The sequence below is a fragment of the Protomyctophum bolini genome, assembly GCF_963924005.1.
Source record: "Protomyctophum bolini genome assembly, chromosome: 3".
In the NCBI taxonomy this organism is placed as follows: Eukaryota; Metazoa; Chordata; class Actinopteri; order Myctophiformes; family Myctophidae; genus Protomyctophum; species Protomyctophum bolini.
This window is the reverse complement of record NC_137864.1, coordinates 37,795,567-37,822,150: the sequence shown is the minus strand read 5'-3', so window position 1 is coordinate 37,822,150 and position 26,584 is coordinate 37,795,567. Positions and strand designations below refer to the sequence as shown.

General features: G+C 42.1%; 1 protein-coding gene across 2 annotated transcripts in view; it reads left to right on the top strand.

The window, feature by feature from the left end:
- Positions 1-26,584, top strand: part of stx8 (syntaxin 8) — a 67,650-nt gene that overhangs the window by 31,817 nt on the left and 9,249 nt on the right. For both annotated transcript variants that reach the window (XM_080759706.1, XM_080759707.1), the window contains exon 7: positions 22,166-22,267. In XM_080759706.1, the coding sequence (XP_080615832.1) occupies positions 22,166-22,267 (102 nt within the window). The remainder of the gene's footprint in view (positions 1-22,165; positions 22,268-26,584) is intronic.

Sequence of the window (26,584 nt, the reverse complement as noted above, 5' to 3'; positions counted from 1 at the left end):
TGATTCTCTTAAGTTAATTGATTATAGTGACGACACACACCTTTAAACGCATTACAGTATAGTTGACATTTCCCTTCAACCGACGGTTATCATGTGACCGTCTTTAAAGTATTATATCTCTTCTGATCATAATCTCTGGACATTATAAGAGAAAAGACTATTTAAATGCTTTCATCATGTTCTTGTAAAGAAAAGAAAAAAAGGCTATTGGACATATTTTCCAACAACAAAGCCTTTCATCCTTTGTGTGCCATCCATTTGATCTATTGTCTGATAAAGGTACAGAAATCGGCAACAACTCGTGGACCAGACAAGTGGACCAGTGGGGGCGAAAGCCCACCTGATAATAGCACCATGGGCTTCAAAAACCCAATTTTGCCTCACAAATGAAATGAGAGAGACCCTTTTATCAGTCTCCTTTTCATGTAAAATGTTGACGTTGGGTTTTTTATGTTTTATGAGCACTCCTCAGATCTGCCCCACTTTAACAAACACGCGCCGCTGGTGAAAAAAAAAATCTTTTGATCTGTTGTCTAATCATTCTCATCTGTTTTGCTCTTGGCTTAATACCAATCTCCATTGTGTGTCCAGGACTGCTATTATTACATGTTTCAGTGTGAGACGGGGCTGAGAGCATTTTCATGCGGGCATAAAACCTACACTCTGAGTGTAGGTTACAGCCCTAAATAAGGGCTGTAACCTTTTGCAAACTAATACTGTTGAGTATTAGTATTTTCGCCAGTGCCCCTTATCCATCTTTTCCTTTTTTTTACTATTTTTATTAAATACATTTTAAGATTTTTCAGCTAGCTGATCTACATCGTCATGTTGTGAGCTTGTAAAAAATTGTCCAACAGTGTAATCATTGATGTTTTGTACTTATTTTCTGTTTTGTATGTGTCTATGGAGTTAACATTACCCTAATAGACCCCCAGGTGTGGTTATAGGCTAATATTCAAATACGTCTCCCCTGTGTATTTTTGGTTTCTTCCTGAAAGCTGAAAGCCTTTGAATCAGCAGGCCCAATCGAAAATACACCACTTTAGTGACATCATAACCCTAACCCTCCCCTATATCATACAACAGCTGTAGGTGAGGCTTAAGTTTAGGTGGGTGGTGCTACGGTGAAAAGCAGGTATACTTAATGAACTGGTGGATGTGGCCACATAATAACTGATGTTTTATCAGGAAAATAGTTACATCTGTTATCTCTTTTTATTTTTGTCTGTAGACAGTGTGTAAATTATGGTAGTAATACACCATAAATTATATTTTTACTGGTTCATCTAATGTGTAATCTGAATATCGTAGAGTCAAGAGTAGAGTCAACTGCTCTCTGTTGTTTTGGGTAGAGTCACAGTGTCACATTACACAAGCTTGTAGATTGGCTATTTTCCACTAGTTTTGGGTCACTGGGAGACATCAGAATTCTCTTTTGGATCTCAAGTTAAGTTTGAAAACCACTATCCTATGTGTCTCAGTGATTTTCTTTTACACATAATGTCACGTTCTTTAAACCATTAGTGTCTGCCATGCATAGAGCAATATATGACAGATAGGCCTGGAAGTGGCTCAGCGGTCCAGGCACCTTGGCTGGCATCCAGTCTGGCAGTGTGCCGTGGGTTCGACTCCCGATCCCGACAGCCTTTACTGCATGTCACCGCCCCATCTCTTGCCCCATTTCCTGTCAGCCTACTGTCAGTGCGTATATTCTTACTACGTCCGAGCATAGACATGGTAACGCCCCGCCTGCCTCTGATTGGCCTACCGACACTGCCTGTCCTCCGAGATGCAAGGCTACTCTGTGGTGGGAAATAATACAAGTACAAGAGAATGGCAACACGCAACAGTAATTTGTATTTTGTAATTTTTGTAGAAGAGGCAAACTAATATTGTTTGTGCCGTTTGCTTTGATTGAATAATTGATTGAACACGTAGGCTTATGTACTATGATTTGATTTGGCTGTGTTTATATTAAAGTGTTTGTTAGTGTTGATTATTGTGTATTAATCTAAACTAATACTATTAGGGAAAAGAGACTTTTTTTTTTACAGTACAATAATGTTTAAAGTTTACACATGTATACAAATAAACAGGCCAACGGCATAAACAATATTATTTTACCTCTTCTACAAAAATAAAAGTTGCTGTTGCGCGTGCCAAGCTGTCACTCTCTTGTAGCTATATCGTACTTGACTTGTATTATTTATTTATTTCCCACCACGGAGTAACCTCACGCAGCAGACTATCCAGCATGTATCTTCCACCTCGGAGACACCGGCTGTGTCGGTATAGGCCAATCAGAGGCAGGCGGGGCGTTACCATGTCTATGCTCGGACGTAGAAAGAATATACGCACTGTCAGTCCCTCTATGTATAAAACATTTAATAAAATAAAGGCGAAAGCCAAAAAAAAAAACATTTAAAAAAATATATATGACAGATAATTGAGCAGGGATTTAACAGTCTATAAACGCTTTATAGTGGCTCAGGTGGTAGAGCAGCCGTCTTGGAATCCAAGGTTTACAGGTTCGATGCTCGGCTGTCCTTGAGCAAGACTTAACTGCTCCCGATGAGCAGGTTGGTGCCGTGCATGGTTCCACCCGCCATCGGTGTGTGTGTGTGTGTGTGTGTGTGTGTGTGAAAATGTGACTGTGAAATACATTGTAAAGCTTTGGAGAAAAGTGCTATGTGAAGCCTACAGTAAGTGTTTCACCAACAACAAATTAACATATACAGTTACATTAACAAACCTAGCAGTCTGAGTCACGGCTTCCATATCATTTTCATAATTTTACAGGTATTTCTAACACTGAATATGTATTACACATAATGTATAATGTGTAAGAGAAGAATCACATTACCAAGATCAGAATAAGAAATGAAGATTACACAACTAAAATCCTTGTAGAGATCTTCCCAAAAGCACTGGGGAAAGGTCAGCAGATGCAGCAAGACAAGGAGGGGAGAAAAATCACCTACTTTCTTAGTCATTTAAGATGTTTTTCAACATCGAAGCACATCAAAAAGGATACGAATTAGGGTATTTTTGGTAGGATCCCTATACTATATAAGTCTTATTTTATATTAATTTATGATTAAAACCCTATCTGAACAAGGTTGAGCACTCACTTACTGCTATTCCTTGAGACTTCCACATTGTGCCACTAGTGGGCAGTAAAAGGAGGGACCAAGGGCATACCCTGGCTGTCACACACACACACCTCCCAATTAGAATGATGATTCAATGATTCATTCTTCCTCATCGTGAGATGGATAAAATGCAGTGGTGTGTGTGTGTGTGTGTGTGTGTGTGTGTGTGTGTGTGTGGCATGTCAGTGAGCATTTGTTAATTTGTTTAATATCTCTGAGGAGGCTTTCTCCTTGGCTGTAAGTGATCAGCACCTCCTCATTCCTCTCGTCAGCTGGGAGAAGCGTGTAATTGCGCGACAGCTGTGTGTGCAGCTGCGTGCGGACGTGTAGCAGGCAAGCAGTGTGTAGCATGCAGTGTTCCCTCGGAACACTTGTTTTCACCATCCTGTTTATTATGGGACACGTCAAGCATTCTACTGTACGTGTTACATGAGCGTGACTGCGCGCACACACCTGCACCTGTTCATGTGTTAATGATATGTTAATGTGATGTACTGTAGCAACACATGTTGCATCATAATGTTAGGGCTGTTTATTTAGTGGCGTTGTGCTCAGGCTTAGTCGGGGGGGTGGGGGGTGTGTGTGTGTGTGTGGGGTGCTGTTTCCTGTATGGATAGGAAGTTGTTTCAGCTTCGCTGTTGACCAAACATTTATCCTGGCCTCCGCTGTAATGGAGGAAATGGCAGAAATGTGCAGTTTGAGGAGAGGAACCCTATATGCCACCCTGGTATTCCATGCAGCACTCTCCCTCTCTTCTATTTTTCTCTCTCACACGTGCACACAGCTAGGCCTGTCACAATTATTACATAATCCCCTAATCGCAATTATTTTGAGAAAATCGCAATTGTTTTTGCATAATTATAGTTTCCATGTTGAAAAATGTCCATACATTAAAAAAGAATATGTTGTAGAGCTGCTATTTTTGCTACAATTAAAAAAGGAAAGTTTATCACCAGAGGCATTTTTTATCCCCTTGGACATGCAGATTCCACACAGAGAATCCAGACTAATATCTATGCAGTGATTCTAGTCTGGCCATGTCAGGCTAAACATGTTTAACCCAGAAGTTGTTAAATACTGCAATAAATCTGTAACCTACCGGTACAGTATATTTATATACTCATGCAGAGTTCAAAGGCACCAGAACAACACATGAGGCCTCTTTGAAGTGGCCCTGAGGAGACTTTAATTAATTAATTTGCGTTTATCTCTCTATTAACTGGCACTTACTGTTAAGAGCCAGAGCTATGCTTCTCTCTATCAGAGGTGTTTAGAACTGCACACACATCAAACTTTGACCCTAATGTTCAGATCAAAAACCTGCCGCTTCTGTATTTCACTGGTGCAACGCTTTGGTACAAGTAAAGGGCTTGTTCTGTGTGACGCGCACTGGACCATTCTAAAGGGCGCTCGTGCTAAGCACATGGCCCTTTGGTAAAGTCCACTGTAACGTTTCCATCCTGTACAACAACACAGTGACGGTTCATTTTCCAGTGTTTCTCAGACTGAACTCTTGGTCAGATAAACAACCAGCTGGATGCCGACTCAGTCGTCGTCGTCGTCGTCCCCCCCCCCCCCCCCGTCCTGCCTGTAATGGCTTTGCGTATCGCAGTACTCTCATTGTTCCTCCGAACGCCATCAGAGGTTAATAGTCATCACAGAGAAGACGACTCCTCTCCTTGTCGTGACCCAAGTGTGTGTCGGAAGCATGTCACATCCAGGAAATATGTGCGCGTCTCTGTGCATGTTGGGATGCGATTGTGTGTATGCGTGCACAATACATACAGTATTTGCCAGTGTCTACGTATATGAGCATACTGTCAGCATGTGTGTGTGTGTGTGTGTGTGTGTGGTGGAGGGGGGTATTGTGAGTTAAACAGCGTCTGGCGTTCACATCAAAGTCGCCCCCATAACTCCTCTCTCTGTCAGTCAAGTCAGTCAGTCAGCCAGCCAGCATCCTGCCGGGAAGCGACACTGTCCTCCACGGGAGACGTTACTAGAATTACTAGATGCACATCATTTCAATTAGACCACAGCTGCTTGCCGAGGAATTCCCAGTCTCGTCTTTTTCTCAGGGTTTTTACTCCCAAGAATTACAAGTTCTATGCAAAGTCTTAGAAAGCCAAATACGCCTAAATGTATAGGCTACTACCAGCTAACATAATGTTTGAGAACTACTGATTTAGAAGGCACTCGTAGTAGGCCTCAGGTCTATGGGTTTAGGTTCATTTATGGTGTGTTGATGTACTGTAGATAGATATCCAACCAAATTTTGAAGTAGTTATGGAAAGGATTGAAAAATTATTGATTATCTCAAATAATTGCGTTCAGACGATTATGTAATAATTGCGACGGGTCTACTCCTGATGGTGCTTGAGGCTACTTCATGTTTTGTTTATTTTTTTCGCCCTGAATTCCAACTTCAGTGGCGCTGCGACAAAGCACCACAAAAAGAGGACACATGGAGCATGGGCATACAGTACAACTCTGAGACGGAGAATGCTGTTCTCCATGTCCAGTTGATGTAATGATGGTGGTCGTATAGGAGCACTACTGTAAAAGCCCTATCGCGTTTAGTAGCTCAGCACGGATGCACCACTGATGGGGTCATCATTGGTTCAGGAAAGATGCATATTTGTTGTACATACGGAGACGCAAGGTTGGCGGCGGTGCCTTCATATGTATTTCCACTCTGGGACCTGGTTTCAAAACACGCCGGCTTTGTGTGGATGAAACCGCAATACGATTAAAAACTTTTGCGTATCCGCCTAAAAACGCCTCTGTCTGGACGGCACCTAAGTGAAATGTTTTGTCATTTATGGGGTGGAAGTGGCTGCACAGTGCACACTGCTTCTAATAGGATGGGTCAAATGCAGAGAAGTGATTTCCCCTGATGGGTAACTCAAATACCTGCTTTGTTAATGGATGCAGTGAATTAGTTGATCACCGTACCAGCATGACGCTGTCAGCAGGAGCTCGGCTACCTACGGCATATAGATCCTAGATAGGAATTCTGTCCAATTCAAGTTCTGTCTTTCTTTTCTCTCTCTCTCTCTCTCTCGTGCGCCTGCTTTCTTCTCAGTGCGGCCCCTCCCTCTGCCTTGGGACAGCCTGCTAATGAAGTGTGATGGCGGTGATGAAGTGCAACAACGTGTGGTTTGTGCAGTGCTGTGCCAGGGACAGGGTGGTCTACAGCCTAATGCTGCTGGCACCCACATGCTCATCACATAGCCATTGTTCAGTGGCACCTGGCCATGGGAGAAGGGAGGGTGGGTTGGCACATCGAATACGGGATAACCGACCAGACGACGTGTCTGTCGAGTCTCATCATTTATCTCATTCGTGTCTCTCATTATGCCCTCTTCACGCGATTCCTGCTCCTCTTTACGCCTCCATCCGTCATAGGCTGACAGGGTGAATCGCGTTGTTTATTCATTGTGTGCACTGCTCTGATAACTTCATCCCATGCTCATTGTCCGGTGCTAGCTGCCGTGAGATGTGAAACGCCGGTGAATCCACCGGGGCGAGTGACATCTCTCATTAACTACCTGAACCCTAGCATCCCGATTCTGTGAGGAACATTTTTATTTTTTTACAAGCTCACAAGCTTATCAAGAGGGTAGGGGAAAAGAGCAGACCAAGTACAGAGCCAACCCCAGTCAAGTGTAGTTTCACTGTACTTCTGTACTTAGACATGCATGGCTTAATCTTTGAGACAAGCATATGCTACTGGCAGGATCAACCAGGTAGGCCACCTGTTCCACCCAGAGGTCTTTGCATTCGTCCAGCATGCGGTTGTGAAGACATTCACACCTACGGGAGACAGGTGCGTTGCATAAATGACCTGGAAGAGTAGGAAAAGGTTGGAATCCCGCTCACTGTCTTCACTAGTGGTCAGTGTGACGCTCAGCAGCTGTACTGTAGCCCTTTAGGCTGCTCAACAGTGCCCCTTTAGGTCACTCAGCGGTACAGTACATCCATACTGAAAAGGACATACATACATACATACATACATACTGTACATACATACATACATACATACACACATAGAGACAGACAGTTAGGTATGCGGTCTAGCTTAACTTGGACTCAGGGGGGTGGACGCCTCTGCCTTGCATAGTCCCCAGTGAATAGGCATTTTGCCCTTCACTGGTAACCTTATTTTGGATTCGTTTTAAATATAGGAAGGTTTTATGGGCTGGGCTTTTTACTAAAAAGCCCCCCCTTTTAAAATACTACACACATACATACATACCCACCTACATACATACATTTCAGACGTTTTAGCAGTTTTTAAGGACCCACTTTTAGGCCAGTGCACCAGAGCAAGCTTTTGCCTTTTTTTAAACCCCACCCATTTTAACCAAACACATAGAGACAGACAGATGGCTGTTCATTGGATTGGTTAGTCACCGCTCTAAAATGCATATCCAGCCTATTCAGTTTCAACACAACGTTTGAGCAGTATTCTTGTCATGCTCTTCATTCCTGAAGAGGTCCAGATTTTCTGTGAATGATTTTAGCTGTGACCCCAGCGCTGCATATTAGCCACATTGACCTCAACCAGCAGTAGTCGACAGACAGACAGACAGACAGACAGACAGACAGACAATGATTCTAGCTGTGACCCCAGCGCTGTATGCTAACCACATTTACCTCAACCAGCAGTAGTCAACAGACAGACAGCTGGGATACTTAAACCCATTGAAACCGGGAAAACATCTGTGTCATTTTAGATTTGAGCAATAAATCATTTTAATCACTATAACCATTGTTTTTTACTTCAAAAATAGCAGCTATACAAGCTCATAGTGCGTCACTTCGTACTGCGCTTTTAGAGCTGATATTTTTTCGATCAAATTTGTGAAACGTCTTTGAATATAAATGGTATTCTTTTTAAATGAATCAAATCTTTGCTTCTGGGGGTCCCTAGAACATTTTTTTAGATGGAGGCTCAGCCAAATACAACATTTTTGGGGTCCTTGCCTTGAAAAGGTTTGAGCAGTTTTTCAGAAAACTGTGTGTGCGTGCGCGCCAAATGTTGAACCATCCTCAACAAACACTATCAGCCCCTCTGAAGTAAAAATATGAAAATGATTAGATGTCTCTCTCTGTATGCGTGCATGCGTCTGTCTGTCCGTCCGTCCGTCTGTCCATCCACGCATGCAGCAGCATACATACTGTACATGTGGGAGGGAGGGATGTTGCTCATCCTCAACGCTACAACATTGTCATAATTCACCAGGATCTGTTCTAGAGATCCCACAACCGGTTGTGTGTACGTGCCAAAATGTGGGTGAAACTCTTGAGGATTCTCCTTAATTTATGTTTCTACTTTGAAGTACATTCTCTTGCATCTTAAAAAAGGACGTCCATCATCAGCTGCTCGTCCATTTGGATGCCCCTCGCGTCGCATGACGATAGATCTGTGGGTAAATATAAAACGGTTATGTTCTGAGTGAAAGTATAGACCAGGTTGACCAGGGTCCGCCAGACAGAGGTCTATCCTTGGCACCCTCTTTTTTCCCCCTGCACCAAATCTCTCTGCAGAAACAGGGCTGTCACAATTACAAATTTAAGTTGCAGATTAATTGTCACACAAATAATTGCGATTAACGATTGAATTGTGTTTTTGGCATTGAACATTGGAACATATCAATTAAGAATACATTTCTGTTTGCCTGGTAATAAAAAAAAATGCACAGGGCAGATCTGACAAATAACTGAAATATACAAAGACATTAATTAGAAAAAGGTTAAAAAACAGTGGACATAATTGATCTACAAGCTTACAACGCATCACAAAGTGACATGTTCTAAGCTTGTAGATGAGTTATTTCAGCTTATTTTTATGTATAAAAATGTTTCAAACATGGAATCGATTATGACAAAATAATTGCGTTTATCTCAAGTAATTGCGATTAGACGATTATTTAAGAATTGTGACAGGCCTATATGCAGATTATGGTCATTGCAGTGGCATGCCCAGCATCGGGATACTATAGGGTCAGTTCATGTGTTTACATGTGTCTGTACTGTGGGAGTGTGTTAAGGTGGTGTGTGCATGTCCATCGTGTTGCAGGGACGTAAGGGATTCATCGAGGCCAAGGGACACCATGTCCAACGGTGAGACTAATTTGTACACATGTGTCTGCGCACTTCAGAAGACCAGATGTTAGGAGGCTAAATGGTGTAAATCCAGGGTTCATGCATGCACACCCTCTCACAGGTTGGATGCTAGGAAGACTATAACGGATAATCTATAAGTTAATACAATAATCAAATAATAAGTTATCCCTATTGTGCGCATGCCATTCCAATTCTTGAAAAGTAACTGTTTTGGAAATTCCAGTGGTGTAAAGTAACTAAGTACATTTACTTAAGTACTTGTGTACAATTTGAGGTATTTACTTGTACTTTACTTGAGTATTTCCAATTTGTAATATTTTTACTTCTACTCCACTACACCTCGGATCCAAATATTGTACTTTTACTCCACTACAATTATTTGAAAATGTAGTTACTAGCTACTTTGTAGATTTGTATTATTACTACAAAACATACATTGACCACTTCAACCATAAATACATTTCGGCCATTTGAAAATATGCACATTGTGAGCTTATGGATCTGCTATTTTCAAAAGATTCGTATACATTTGAAAACTTGAAATGGAAATAAACTCTGCAAAATGAGTACTTTTACTTTAATTATATTTTGATGTCAATATCTTTGTACTTTTACTCAAGTACATTTTGAATTATGGACTTTTACTTGTAACTTCTATACTATATTTGTACTATAATTCTTTTTTTTACTTTTTCCACCACTGAAGGATTCCACCCGCAATATCTGATCTACTTTTTGCCTTCAAAAGCTGGTCTATATATATTATAATGATCTTGATGCCTTGAGGTGAAATGTTGTTTATTGATGTAACACTTTGAAGGTGCAAATAATTTAGACAAAATGAGTGAATTGTTGTTGGATCTCGCTAGCTCAAGTCAGTCACTATCAGACGCGTGACTATTTAAACAGCAAAAGAGAGCTCATTACGAACAAATAAACTGACAACTCATTTATTTTATGGCCGTGCTTTGGGGATAGTTGGAAGAAGAAAGTGGCTGTTTATTTTTCCTTTCTCCCTTCTTGTTAGATTGGCCAAACACATTTGCGGTGGTATTTCTTTACTTTCTTTTCTTTTACTAGATAGATAGAAATTGCACTTCTTCTTTTACCCATTTTCTTGGCGTGCATTCCTGTACACTAGGTTTGGCACTCGGTATATAAACTGGTAAAACTCTGAGGTTTTGAGTGAAACTCGCTAATCCTCGCAGACCCTCTAGGAGCTTGTTTACAATAAGCAGCCAGGCAGAAGGGGGAAGAAAAAGAAAAGACAAGGGAGAAAGAAAAAATAATAATCTTGCAGGACAGCGCAACTTCTTGTAAATACCATAATTGCCCCCGAGTTGTATCGTCAAGCGGAGTGCTTCGGTGCGCACCAAGCTAAGTTCCAGTTACGTTCAGAGCTGTGTGTGTTTTGTTTGGCAACCGAACCCTGGCCTGTATACACAGTCAGTCAGTCACACCAGGGCCAATTGGTAACAGTTGTGGGCTACCCCCCACCTGACTCCCCCCCCCCCCCCCCCCCCACACACACACACACACACACACACACACACACACACATAAACACACACCCTCCACCTCCTACGACGGGGCATGCAACAAGTCTCTCTTCCTCTCTGCTTTCATGTCCCTGGGAGAAGTCATCTCCTGAACGAGCACGCAAACAGAATTAGTCCTCCTCACCGAGTTGGTTTGTGTTCAAATCGGCGACGGAAAACAAGTGGTTTTCTCTCTCTCCCTCTCTCTTTCTCTGTATGCGTTGCCCGCTCTGGGAAGGAGTCCTAAAATAACACACAGATTTAATACGGCACATCCCTGAGCTGAGTTGGGGGTGTCACTGTTTATGGTGGTGGTCCCCCCCCCCCCCCCCCACATACACACACACACACACACACACACACACACACACACACACACACACACACCACACACAAACCACCACTGCTTTAGCCTCAATGAAGATGAGTCAGCATTTAACTCTTAGTGTAAAGAGGAATGGGTGAGGCTGTGTAGTAAAATTATGGTGCCATAGAACCACACAAACACGGTGGGGAATGTGCCACGCTAAGGGGTTATATCTGGCTTTTGACCCTGCACGGTAATACCACATCCTAAAGAATTCATCCTGCACGGTCCACCTAGAGCAGTGGTTCTGGGGACCCCAAGGGTCCTTGAGGTGGTTCCCAGGGGTCCCCCTGCTGAATTACAGTAGGTAACAGTAACGCTTCTAATGAGATCAGACGTATTAGCGGGAGGTAGTACTTACGAGGAACGATGAACATTTCACCTCCCTGTTTTGGGGGGAAATGGAATCTGCCTCATCTGCTTGGCACTCTAGCGCTTTATTCAGAAAAACATCCCCGATATAAATAGTGCTAATCAGAATCACGACTTATTGACTGCCATATTTATTTCCCCTGTTCTCCCATTGCCAGTCTTTTTTTAGGTGGCCCCTCCAAAGCATGGCTAATTGAAATTACGTTGTGTGGCCGCCAATAATTAGTTTAGAGCACTTTGGAGAGAAAAAGAACGTTTGCCTGACAAGTCTATGGACTTAAATGTTTGTTTAGCGCACTAAAAGACAGCGTGAGGCGTCACATGGCTGAGGATGATGAGGATGATGATGGTGTCAGACTATCAGCAACACCACTAAAGCACTGGTTCCCAAAGTGGGGTCCGTGGACCCCTAGGGGTCCTTGAGAGAGCAGGGTGTCCCCAGCTAAATGATAATTGACTTGATATGATAAAAACTATTTTACAATATACATTGGGGTCCCAGAGATAGAAATGCCATTAAATGGGGGACTGTAGCCTAATTCAGGTCAAACCTGGGGTCCTTGAAATGAAAATGGTTGAAAATCACTGCTAGAGCCGTAATCTTCTCTTGTGGAGGTCCTTGGCATATATTTTCTAATGGCGTTCCGCAGGCTAATGAGTGTCAATTTGTGGTTCCTTGACCTGAAAAGGTTTGAGAACCACTGCACTAAAGCACAAGAAGGTGTGAGGATGAGCATGAGAGGATCAGGATGTGATTTTGCGATCGTCTCTAGTTCCGTTTCCTGTGGGACTACTGCTCCAGTGTTTTTCCATAAGATGGCGCTGCTGTTCGCTGACATATGAACGCCATTGGGAAAAAGTTGTCAGAAGTGGTCCTTGGCAGGGAATGAGATTAAACCCTATGTATACAACTATACATTGGCTCACAACCCAATGCAAAACCTGTAGATCGACTATTTTAAAAAAGATCTCAGAATATGTTTTTGAAACATTTGAATAACATGGATCTTGTATTGAGGTCCCCTGGCACAAAATATGTTCAGATGGGAGTCCGCTGTCAAATTAATTTGGGGGTTCTTGACATGAAAAGATTGGTGCTGAACCCCTGACCTAGAGTATAGTCACCATCTGTAACACAATTACACACACACAAACCATCTCTGACTATGGCTCTCTTTTTGCCTTTTTGAATGTCTCTTTCTTTCGCTTTGTTCTGTAAAAAACGTAATTGAAGCAAGTCGAGCAACATACTGTACTTGTGCAAAGTGTCTGGCTGACGTTGTCCATGTTGTGTGTGGCCCTTTACAATTTCCTCCATTGTCCTTGTTCTCCGCTCGCCTTTTGTCGGCCTGGAAAATGTATTACAGCTTTGCAGTTGTGTAATGACCTTGGATCGGAATTGTTATGCTGGGCCCGAAGTTGAATCGGCCAATCCTCTAATTGCACTTTGAGGTGGGTCATCATCATCATCATCATCGTCATCATCATCAGAGATCTGATGAGGGAGTGGAGCTGACGTGAGAAAGTCTGCTGCTGCAAGCAAGTTCTCATGCTCAGTCAAAACATTCTGTGTGCACTGACGACTAGCTAGCTAGCTAGTTAGCTAGCCCGTTTAGGACGGGAGGGAACCCCTTTTGGGGGTTTTACCTTTCAAGACGGGAACCTATTTTGGGGTTCTTGTATTATGTACAGTAGGCCTATATAACAACATCATTTAAAAAATATATATATAATTTTTGAATACATATTTGAAGTTTTTCCCAGAGAACTTCAGTATCATTAGTAGTATTATTATTTCAAAACATTGTCAAAAATAATTCCCAATGAAACCAAACATTTTCATGAATTGAGAACAAATTCAATGATTTGTTCAGTCATTTCGTGAAGAAGTCAAAGAAAAATCTAAGAAATTCCATAAATTTGAAAACAAAATGTTTAAGAAGTAGTGAAATTAGCCGATCTACAAGCTCACAAGGCTTGTAAGGGTTTGTAATTACAAATTGCACAGGGCAGATATGACTTATAAACTAATTTGAATATACAAAGATCATTTTAATAATTTTGACTTCCCAAGAAATGTACAAAATAGCAGAAATAGCAGATCAACAAGCTTACAACACGTCACGTTTGAAAATGTATGGACATTTTTCAACATGGAAAGGATTGACGATTATGACACAAAATAATTGCGATTAGGCGTTTATGTAATAATTGTGACAGGCTGAGGTCTAGTCACGCAACAACATGCTGCATCTGCATTTTTTGCTTTTTTCCCTCCGCACGACAATGTCGTGCGACGCAGTATGACTCGGTCTCTACATGCTAGTCCTCAGAGAGCAGGCTGGCCACCAATGAAAGCTAATCACTGAGGTTGTTTACAGAAAGGCTGTGATTGTATTGGAGCAGCGATGGGACATTGAGACCGTACAGGGAGTGATGTCATGCAACGGACCAACATCTGTGTCCGATTGGCAGTGGTGGAAAAAGTACTCACTTTTTCATTTTTTTAAGTAAAAGTATCAATACTGCAATATAGAAAAGTAAAAGTCCTCCAAGTTTTCTAATTGTCTAAGCTCACAATGCGTCACATCGCAACACATTGGCTGCTTTCACATGGACAACATTTATTCTGAATGAATGAATGAATTCCGAACAGCAGGATAAAAATGCTCACTTACACCTCAATTGGAATAGAATATCCCATTCTGGGATTCATTCGGGTTTGGAGGGGTGGTATATACCTGTATACCGTTTGAATCTGGATTCGATTTACCATATAAACACTTTATTGTTTGTTTGTTTGTTTTTGGAACACACGATCGGAACACATAAATTATTATTATTATTATTATTATGTCCATGCAGTGATGTAACGCGTAAACAGGAAGAAACAACCTCGACCACCATTATTATATATTATTATATTATACCATATTTTGTCGACCACCTGAAGCACAACACACAATGGAGCAGAGAGGACGCTTCTAAACAACAAGAGCGTGCACGCTTCTAAACAACAATACCGTGCACGCTTCTAAACAACAATACCGTGCACGCTTCTAAACAACAATACCGTGCACGCTTCTAAACAACACTACCGTGCACGCTTCTAAACAACAAGACCATGCACGCTTCTAAACAACACTACCGTGCACGCTTCTAAACAACAAGACCATGCACGCTTCTAAACAACACTACCGTGCACGCTTCTAAACAACACTACCGTGCACGCTTCTAAACAACACTACCGTGCACGCTTCTAAACAACACTACCGTGCACGCTTCTAAACAACAAGACCATGCACGCTTCTAAACAACACTACCGTGCACGCTTCTAAACAACAATACCGTGCACGCTTCTAAACAACAATACCGTGCACGCTTCTAAACAACAATACCGTGCACGCTTCTAAACAACACTACCGTGCACGCTTCTAAACAACAAGACCATGCACGCTTCTAAACAACACTACCGTGCACGCTTCTAAACAACACTACCGTGCACGCTTCTAAACAACAAGACCGTGCACGCTTCTAAACAACACTACCGTGCACGCTTCTAAACAACACTACCGTGCACGCTTCTAAACAACAAGACCGTGCACGCTTCTAAACAACAAGAGAGTTAGGGTTAGTAACCCTATACCAGGGTTAGGTTTAGAGTCTTAACCGGCCACGTATGTCAGACTAACGGGATGTCGGACCAATGCGCAGTCCCCGCTCCGGCTGGGCCGGCCAGTCTGTTTACTTTATGTAGCGAACTAGCGTGCTAACATTGACTAGCCTAACTTTATAATTCATTTACATAAAGAATGACTTCATGTCAATTGACAACAAGACGGTTGTGAAATCAGCTGCTCAGCACGGGCACTCGCTGGCCTGGCGGCTCGCTAGGGGATTCTGAAATTACATTTGAAAATGGATGATGAACATACGGTCATTATGTCCCAATTGATTCCAAATGGTCTGGTCACAGTAGAATCACAATATATATTTATATTTAATGTACTAGATTTTTAGGTTTCAGATTTCAAGGTGTGTGAACAAACCGCTTTCTCTGTTTCTGTCTCTCTCTCCCGACCAACAACACTATTGTGTTTTTCACAAAACCAAACGGTGGAAGACGATGGGAACATAATCTTGGAACGAACGAGAGTTTTGGGAATTGACTTGTGCTTTTCATTTTTCATTTATACAGTGAAAGCAAATTATGGGGGGGGGGGGGGGGGGGGGACTACAGCTGAGTTCTGTCATTATGGAAGGAAAGACTCGTCGGTAATTCACCACTTGTGAAGTCAGCCTGCACTCCAAGTCGCTTTTCATGGAAAGGTTTCCGTGTGTGTTTTGATGCTGATCTCCTTTCCAACATACGTCAAGGTGTGCAATGGGATTTAGGGTCAACCACACGTTATTATTGCAATATATATTCTTGCCTGACAGTGAGTCCCTTTTGGTTTGATTCTGGGCCGGTCAGACCATTTGCTGCATGTCACTTTCCCTGCTTTTTCTCCTTCTCGTATCCCTCTCTTTATTTTAGTCTGAATATGAATACAGGGGTGCTTTCAGATTCTGACTTGCCCTTTGTTGTACCCAGTGAAACAGTCTTAGGTCCCATATCTACACTCTCTAGCTCTTCTGATAAATACCTTAACAAATAATAATAACAAACTGTATTTTAACAGTGAATCCCTGGGGTTCACTGTTGCGTTGTTCAGTTGAGTTGTACATGTTATATTGTAACTTGGACACAGCACTACGTTTTTATTTAACCTTGAGGGAGTCTACATTCAAATGCAGGCTTTTGCAGGCTTTTTTCACATTGGCCAGAAAAGCGTATAGCTTAATTCATGCATTCAGTAACCGACAAGTGCATTAGAAATCTTTGTCCCACAATTTCTTAAAAATAAATATATATATATATGAATATATTTATATATGTATATTTTATAATCCTTATTAGGTGCCCCTATCGAGATCCAATCCAACGGTAACTAGACGTGGATTATAAGTGTCTTCTGTGTCACTTATAGAGTGCTGTACAAATAGACTGCCAAGACGCCGAATGACATCATTGTGTGTGTGTGTGTGTGTGTGTGTGTGTGTGTGTGTGTGTGTGTGTGTGTGTGTGTGTGTGTGTGTGTGTGTGTGTGTGTGTGTGTGTGTGCATACAGTATATGTGCCTCCGTGTCTTAGCTCCCACACTGTGGCTTTGGAGGTTTATCCAGCGTAATAGCATTTTAAATAAACAACCTTTGCCTGAAACAGGCCCTGCATTGTGGTGTGGCTGATAGGCCCAACCCGAGCCAGAACCAACAGCTGTCATGCATCTCACCAAGGGTTACAATAGGAAATTGAGAATTATGACGTTAGAGAACTGTGACTTTTTTTTAAACGCAAGAGAACGGGGGAGCTGAACGTGTGTGTGTGTCAGTGCCTTGTAAGATGGTCAGTGGTAAATGGTTGGTGATTTTGAACGCTTAGCAATTTGGCTTTTGTATAGGGTTAGAAATTAATTTAAAAACTAATTCATTTACAGTTTTTAACTCCAAACAGTGCACAGTACACAATGAACACTCTGGATTTTTACAGTGTATCTACTATCTCCACCCGCTTCCAATGTTATAAACCGATAATCACCGGTAGGTTACTTATCACTTGAATGCAATGGAGCCAGCAGGCTCGTCTGGAGCCTACTGGCTGCCATTAGGAAACACAGTGAAATTACTGCCACCGAAGCGAAAACATAGTGAAACTGACTTACGTGGTCAGTTAAGACTGAGGTTAGGGCTAGGGTTAGCGTTAGGGTTAGATTTAGGTTTCGGGTTAGTAGTCGGACGTCTCCGTGCTTCCTAAATGCAGCCAGTAGGCTCAGGGGAGCCTGCTGGTGATTATCGCTTGACTTTCATAGTTTCTCAGTGGTTCTCAAACGGGGGTACGCGTACCCCTAGGCCGGGGTACACAGAGGTACTACAGGGGGTACGCGTACCCCTAGGCCGGGGTACACAGAGGTACTACAGGGGGTATCTGAGATACCCCTAGGCCGGGGTACACAGAGGTACTACAGGGGGTATCTGAGTACCCCTAGGCCGGGGTACACAGAGGTACTACAGGGGGTATCTGAGAGAAAGTGGAAAATGGAAAACACTGGACACAGTTTAAAGTAAATTATGTGCTGCAGGATGATCGAATTTCAAGTCTGTCACTCCTTTTCTTGTTTGTAATGTTATATTCTTCAATATATTCTTCAAAAGGTGGATTATCGTTCATTGGGCGGATACCTCAAGTAACCTCTTACAGTATGTCCAAAACAGCTACCTAAAAACAGATAAGCTACTGTACCTAAAAACAGCTAAACAGCTACTGTACCTAAAAACAGAACTACAAGCTCAAAACGCAGCATTTTGAGCTTGTAGTTCTGCTACTTTTGTATGAAACTGTGGTATGGAAAATGAAGGCATTAATTTACCCCCCAAAAAATAATATGGAGTTATGAGGAAAATAAACTATGCTAGATATAATTTTATCTTTTTCTTAGTCAAAATATCATTATAAACCTTTTATCATTTATTATTTCCTCCATGTGATTCGACCAGACTGTCCTCAGAGACGCGAGGTTACCCTGGTGGGAAATAATACATAGTACAAGAGAATGGCAGCTTGGCACGCGCGACAGTAACTTGTAACTTAAATTTCTGTAGAAGAAAGTAATATTGTTTGTGCCGTTTGCTTTGATTGAATGATTGAACACATACGTTGTATGCTTTCATTTGGGTGTGTTCTAATTAAATTGTTAGTGTTGATTATCGTGTATTAATCTAATTATAGTAAACTAATACTATTATACAAAAAAAAAGATAAAGATCAAGGGAAAAGAGACCTTTTTACAGTACAATAATGTTTCAAGTTTACACATACAAATAAACAGGCCAACGGCATAAACAGTAGCCTATTAGTTTGTCTCTTCTACAAAAATAAAAGTTACTGTCGCCCGTGCCAAGCTTCTCTTCTATTATATCATACTTATATATCATACTTATTTCCCATCACTGAGTAACCTCGACTATCCACTGTATCCAGCACCGGAAAAATGTCGAGAACCTGCACTGCAGTGTTGAATCAGCATACCGGACAAATCATCCAGTGTCTGTACCTCCGTTCTCTGCCAGTAAAATAAGGTTTCCTTCCCTGGAAATTGTTGCCTGATGCTTTGACGACGACGTGGGAGTCTCGGGAGACGCTGTGCATTCGTACGCTCTCACGTCTCCCATCGCCGTGTCCCCCCCCCCCCCCACACACACACACACACTCTGGTCGTTCAAGATGACACATCTTCCTTTTCCCTCGTCCAAATTGTCCTCACAAGCTTAATTATGTGATGTCAGCAGAAGGCAGACTCCCTCATCCTCTAGTGACTTCAGCAGTTAAGGAAACACACGTTTTCCCGCTCATTTAGAGACATCTCAAACTCGGGCAAGAGACAGGTGTGTTTGAGGAAGGCCGACGCTTTAATGACCTTGAGCGCCAGTCACCCACGAGAGTAGCTACTCGCTGCCCTGTTGTTGGAGCGGGGAATTTAGACTTGGGAAGGATATATATTATATATATATATTTATTTTGTTGCAATTTGCCTGAAAAATGTCTCACCACTTCACAGGAATCATGATAAAAAAGGAAGAAAAAAGAAAACAAACGTGTTCGCTCCCTGTGCAGGAAACTTGTTTGAGTTGGCAGTCAACAGCAGGTCGGTAGATGATTGTGTAGCTTCCCATTCCTGTAACACATCCATTTACCTTTCATATGGAGTCTGTAAAGACTGCTCCTCTCTTCCTCTCGGCCTTGGCTTCTATTTCTCTTTTTTTACGCCATTGTTCAGGTTTGTTGTTTTTTCTAAAAAAAAATGTATTATTATTTTGTAGTTATAGTAGGTTTCAGTGGTGTAAACTGAAAGTACTGTACTGTTCTTAAGTAAAATGTTATTTTTTATGGTATTTGTACTTTATTTTTACTTCTACTTCTACTTTACTTCTCTCAGAGGCAAATATTGTACTTTTACTCCACTACATTTATTTGAAAACCTTAGTTACTAGTTACTTTGATTATTTATTACAAAACATACATTAAACACTTCAGCCCTATATACATTACGGCCTTTTGAAAATACAAGCTCACAATGTGTGATATTGTAGATCTGCAATTTTCTAAAGATTTTTTATACTTTTTTACAACTTGAAATGAAATTAGGTACTCTAAGTACATTTTGATACCAATACTTTTGTACTTTTACTCAAGTCAATTTTGAATTCCGGACTTTTACTTAGTAGTATTGAGTACTTTCACTGCTGGACAGGACCTATCATCAGGGCTACAGTAGAAAAAGAAACAAGCCACACATACTGTAAATTTATGTCTGCAGGCACACAAACACTAAAGACGAAATGGCCAATTTGAATTCTGTTTTGCAATAAAATACCTAATGTAGAATGGGTGTAATGAGGCGTGCTGTTTTCACCGTTTTTCACATTTCACATGTTTATTCACAGCTGAAGTGGAGAGTGGGGCTTTGGAAAGGTAGCTTGACTGAAACAACCTTTCTTTCATATATTTGGGTTGGTAGGTAGCTACTTGTAGTACAGTATGCATTATAGAAAATATATCAGTTGTTTCAATCTATCATGAATAAATCATTGTCTTGGTGGTTTTCATCTAGGGGTCCGGGGACCACCAGTGGTCCTTGAGGGGGTTCCAGGTGGTCCCCATTTAAATGATGAAAGTTGGTAACCGCAAATGGACCCTTATAGATCTTCTCTATAGATCTGTCGAGAGTGTAAAATGAAACCAAACTAAATTTGACCGTTTGCATGTTAGCATCAACCAACATCAATACAGCATGGAATTGTGAACAGCCAATAGAATATTACAAGTTATGAATCTTGAACCTAAGGCAACTATTGTAAAGGCTGTTTGCTGTAGTACATAAGGCAGGGTGTTGAATCTGCACACAGGGCTCTCGCCTTGCCCTAGCCCCTCCCACCCCTCACTGGGGACATTTCCGGGAGGAGAAACGGGGTGAGGTGTCCAGTATTCAAATTGGTGACCTGCTGAAATATGTGACAATCATGTCGATATCGCATGGCGTTGGTGTACAAACGCTATGTTGGTGCATCAAAAGATTCTGATGTTTTCAAGAACCAGTTCTGATGTGTAATCTTTACAAATGATTTTTTTCCTGTATTTTCCTTTGTCTATGCAGTTTTTGTGTTTTCAATTCTTTGCATTCTTATCAAATGTTTAATCTATGATTTGTAATGACCTCTTCCACTAAGGAAAGGATTCCAAACAAGCCTGCTGGCTTCTTCCTTTTTCTCGTACAGTAACTTGTTTTCTTTGATATGTATTGTTTCTATTTTATATACAACGTTATAATTAACTAGTAGTAAATCACGTAGTCTTCCACTTGGACAGTCTTCAAGTCAGGATCTCCTACTGAAGGATCCTGGCGTCAGTGACATGCACGTTGTGCGCACACACACACACACACACACACACACACACACACACACACACACACACACACACACACACACTGTCTCTCCGCATCCATGTCTTTCATTCTCTCTCTCATTGTCTTCTTCCTTCTCTGTCTGTTTGGAAGTCACCCTGGAGGACTTATGTCTTGGCGGCCATTTAAACGCATGAAGAATAAGTCCTTGATTAGATCCAGGATGGATCCAGGAAGCAGTGAAACCATTTAAAAATGGAGTCGTACTCACACAATCTACCGCTATGTATTGCCACATTCTTATCTATTGTCTGAGTGAGAGGTTATTGCCTTGTCTGATGTCATTTCCAATTCCTGTGTGTGTGTGTGGGGGGGGGGGGGGGGGGGGGGCTATGTTACGGATTGTTATGAAGTCTAGGGGTTTACTGCCCGTAACATGTATGAAACTAATAAGTTACAATGAATACAAAGTGGCTTAAGTGCATGACGAAACGTACAACAGAATGGCTTTATATGAGCACCGAATGGCTGGTTAGTTGAACACTTAACATTTACAGCTTTGATGAATGAACGAATAAACAAAAGAAGGGGTGACGATGGCAGGACAAAAACACATCCCGATTGTTGTACGCATCGGGATGTGTTTTATACAACACAGATTTCGTTGCAAAGGGTTTAGATATTTTTTTAATATATCATTTTTATCCCACGATTTTGTAACCCATTTTTCACCCGGTGCCATTTGCCTAAACTGTAATCCTGGGCACTACTCTCCCTCTTCCAAACTGGGGAGAGCCCTGAACACTGCACTCATGCATCCTTCAATGCATGTGGAGTGAGCAGGCCGCACCTTGGACGCAGTGCGTGGAACGAACACGTTATTCCAACCAGTTCCTTTCCCCTCCATCAGGCGCCCCGGCTGACCAGGGGGAGGCAGTATAGAGACCAGGATTACTGCATGACACGGGGAGAACATGCAAACTCCACACAGAAAGGCCCTTTCGCCAACCCCACCTAGAGGGGGTTTAAGATAATATGACTGATGTAGCGTCTCATAACTACACAATGACTGTTGAATGTTGACGTCCGGGTCTCCTCTTTTCCTCAGAAATCATTGATGACCTGGCACACCTGGTGGACAAGACGGACGACAGGATTCGAGGAGAGACGAGGAGAGTCAAGCTGGTGGAGACCAAGTCGGCGTCGTGTGGTACGTATTGCATTGCACCTTCTTTAAAGGAGTGGCTTACAAATACGCTAAAATCTCCACTAATTCTAGGCTTCATGGCGTGTGTAATTAAATAAGTCATGTCTTGGCTGAACTACTAACTCCTTTAATCCTGGTCTGGTATGACAAACCTTGATGTTCTATAATGGCTAGTTGGAAATCATGTCTCTACCAATCACATTCAGCATGTATGCTTCAGGGAGTCGATCATTTTGAAGGGAATCTACAAGTGCACAGTCAAATCATCAGTGGTCAGGTAATTACCGATTACCACTGAGGATTTTAATATGAAGTGCGCTCATATCGTTAGGTCAATTCTCTATCTCAATCATGGGACACTGCACCGTTATTGTAATGAATGAAGATCAACAGAATGTGTACAGCAAGGGTGTGTCCAAACCTCTTTCAAAGGTGGCCATAATTTTGACAGAAAATATTAAAATACCCAAGGGCCAACTGCATCTCCTGACATAGTATACTGTACCTTCGGACCACAACAAAGTCACATACATATGCATTACATTGTATTTAACTATCATCAATATTTTATATCAGTGGTCTTTTGTGAGGTGTGTGCTGTGAAGAAAACACAAAAATCACTCGTATCCTTTTCAGCCTTATTTCACATTACCAAATGTAACCAGACGTGCAAGGTAAATAATAATAAAACCCCTTCAGAATGAGACAACAAGGAACAAGGAATCTTGACAAATGATCTGACTCTGGGAAGTGTCCAGGTTAATATAAAACTCCAATGTAGAAATGTCCCATACTGTTGGGGTATTACAATTCAGGTATGAAGCCGAGGGCTGTATAAAATTCGTCCCCGGGCTGCATTTGGCCCAGGGCCACACTTTGGACAGTCACTGTACAGCCTCAAGATGGAGGCAAACTGCCAGCAATGTGTTTCATCAACCAGCGTGGGGATATAATCATTACTTATCGCCGCCTTTAGCCATCATCACCAGAATGAGCGGTGCTTAATGGAGCTGAAACGACGACAGTGATGGTGACAACAAGCACCTTCCTGGCACACACAGTGTGAATGAATGGTGGGGTAACTCTGGCTATTTCTGTCCCGCACGCTGCTTACTCAGTCAGTTCCCTGATGGGCTTTTAGAACGTTTTCACTCACAACACCCTCCCTGCCTTCCTCTCCGTCCCTGGACCTTTCAGAGGAACCCTCAAAAGACCACAGGAGAGTTGTGGTCTCTCTCTCTCTCTCTCTCTCTCTCTCTCTCTCTCTCTCTCGGCTCAAGACCTTTCGTAGAATTAGTTGAGCAGTGGTGGGAAAAGTGCTCACATTTCTTAAGTAAAAGTATCAATACTGCAATGTAGAAATGCTCTGTTACAAGTAAAAGTCCATAATAATAAAAATAAATATTTTTTAAATAAAGTGCCCAAAAAGTACTCATTGTGCAGAATGTTTCCAGATGTGCTATCTAAAAGTTATTATAGAACTACACACCATAGAACTACACATTATTATAGAACTACACACCATAGAACTACACACCCACAATACGTTGCATCGCCAGCTTGTAGATCGGCTATTTTTAAATGGTCGAAATGTAGGGCTGAAGTGGGTAATGTATGCTTCGTAATAATAATCAAAATCTACAAAGTAACTATAGCAACTAAACGTTTTCAAATAATTGTAGTGGTCAGTGGAGTAAAATTACCAGATTTGTCTCTGAGATGTAGTGGAGTACAAGTAAAACTATCGAAAATAGGAAATGCTACAGTAAAGTACATTTTGACACTTTTCTGAAAAAGCTATGTTTCTATGTCAGTCGTTCTTCGATTTTTCAAAATAGCGGACCTACAAGCTCATATCTAGCTATCAAGCTATGAGCTTGTAGATCTGCTATTTTTCAATAGCTAAACACTGTGTGCCAGTTCAGGTCACAAAGTCATGGACCATGATGTAGGTCAAACCTCCGTTCCCCACTGTGCTTTCTGGTCCTCATACGTCACTGGCTTACCCTTGATCCCATTGATCCAGTCCTATTGGTAGGACTTTATATACATAACTTTGACATTTGTGCACAGCATCACATTGCATTGTGGGTTTGAGCTCACACGCCCCTTTTTTACGTCGATCAAGTCTCCTTAATATACAAGTGGCAGATTCCAAAAAGAGTAAAAAAATATATATAGTAAATGTATTTTAATTATATAATATTTTTTGGGGCATATCATGTGGTCTACCTGCACAGCCTCGTAGACTGGTTGATGGTGATCTACATCTACACAGAGAAAAGGCTTCCGTGGGAGAGGCAGGGATGGTTACTGTAGGTTACGGAGCGCTGTGTAAAATGTGGGAGCGTTAGGTTGTTCCTGGCATGCCTGGGGGGGGGGGGGGGGTGGTTGTGTTTACAGAGGCATTGCTGTGGAGATGGCTGCATTGTTTCTCTAGGCAACCGACCGTGCTAACAGCCCACTTCGACCGCGACCGGCGGCAGGGATGGAGGTCAGAAAGTCAGATTTGTCTCATTCCATCGGCCCTGTCCCCATGGTGTCCCCCCCCAACCTCAGCCCTTCCTGTGTGTGTGTGTGTGTGTGTGTGTGTGTGTGTGTGTGTGTGTGTGTGTGTGCGTGTGTGCGTGTGTGCGGGGTGCACACAACGTTTTTGGGCTAGTTCTCACGGGAGCACCTGGAGGGGGGGTTCTCTACTCTACCACAACGTTACTTTAGCCAGCATGAGATTGTGTCATGAACTCTGCAGGCACACTGATATGAACTACTCACCTGCCGCGGAAGGTTCCATGTTTAACATAAATCCAAAGTGTGTACATTGTTTAGATGCATGGTTTTCATATCGTAAATATGATTACCTGAACTTTGACAAAGTTTATTCCACGTGGATTTCTTAATTGTTTACTTGGGTAAAGCTCTGGAAGGCTTGTCATCGCAGCTTGGCTACAACTGAAACAGACTTCCTCTTCAAAATAAGAGCTTCTTGTAATTATTAGTATTATTTCAAGACGTAGATAGACATTTGTAGTATGTGACACCAGAGCTCGTAAATGCGCACTTGCGCACCAGCTATGTGCACCCATGTGCATGAATGCATGCTTGTGCATTTACGTGTGTCTTGGGTGCACGCATATGAGTGTGTGTTGGGTGCACGCATATGAGTGTGTGTCTGGTTCTTGGTGAGTGGAAAATTCCCCTCTACTACTTCATGCTCATCTCAATATGTCTCCCCTCTTCCCAGAACCCCCTCCCCCCCGCACACACACACACCCCACCACACACACACAAACACACACACACACACACACACACACACACACACACACACACACACACACACACACACACACACACACACACACACACACACCCCACCACACACACACACACCCCCCACCAAACACACCCCAGAGTCTTGCCATTTGTTTGCCACTCGGGCCTTCCGTCAAAGACAGACAGAATTGAAAGTACAACATGCCACAAATCTTTTAGAGGGCTTTTCTCTGTCTCCGCGTTTGCCGTGTGTTTAGGATTCTTGAAAGCTTCAGAGCTCTGTTTGTTTTTTAAACCGCCGCTCATCCAAAGCCGCTGCTCAGTGTTATGTCTCTGAACGGCTGACTTTGACAGTTCGGGGCATACCTCGCATACCTGTCGGTAGCCCCCTCTCGTTGAGGAGTATCTGCATTTCTTTTTTACACTGCAAATATTGTACTAACCATTTTAAAACTAAGTCATAACTTAGTCATAACTAAAGCCAAAGTAATTTTCTTGTACAAGACCTATAACATATCATTTGGTTGCGCTCCAAAAATAGCAGATCTACAAGCCTGGAGATTGAAAAATCATGCATTGTGATGCCATCAAGGCCTGCCTAAATAAGTTTCAGTCAACTAACTCAACTGTAGTTTTAGCTGACTAAAATCTTATGATATGACACTAAAACATTTCAGATTACTAAAATATATAACTAAATGGAATTTTATTCAAAAGACTATGACTAAAACTAAATACAAATTTGCTGTCAAAATCAACGTGTGTGCGTGCATATATCAGAGATCTACCATTGCAGAGCTGAAAGCCTGATGGGTGCAAGCTGAGCTATGCTAGGGGTCACCTCCCCTGAAGCAAAAAAAGGGCCCACATATTGCAAGGCCACGGTTGTCTTTGCACGCGTGCGTCACTGCTTTCAGTAGCTCGGTGAAACATCCGCGGTGTTGTTGAACCCAACAGTCTCCATTTTCCGCTTCACCGCGTGTCGCACGAAAATTGCAGATCTACAACTAACAACGCATCACGGTGTGAGTTTGTAGGTCTGCTATT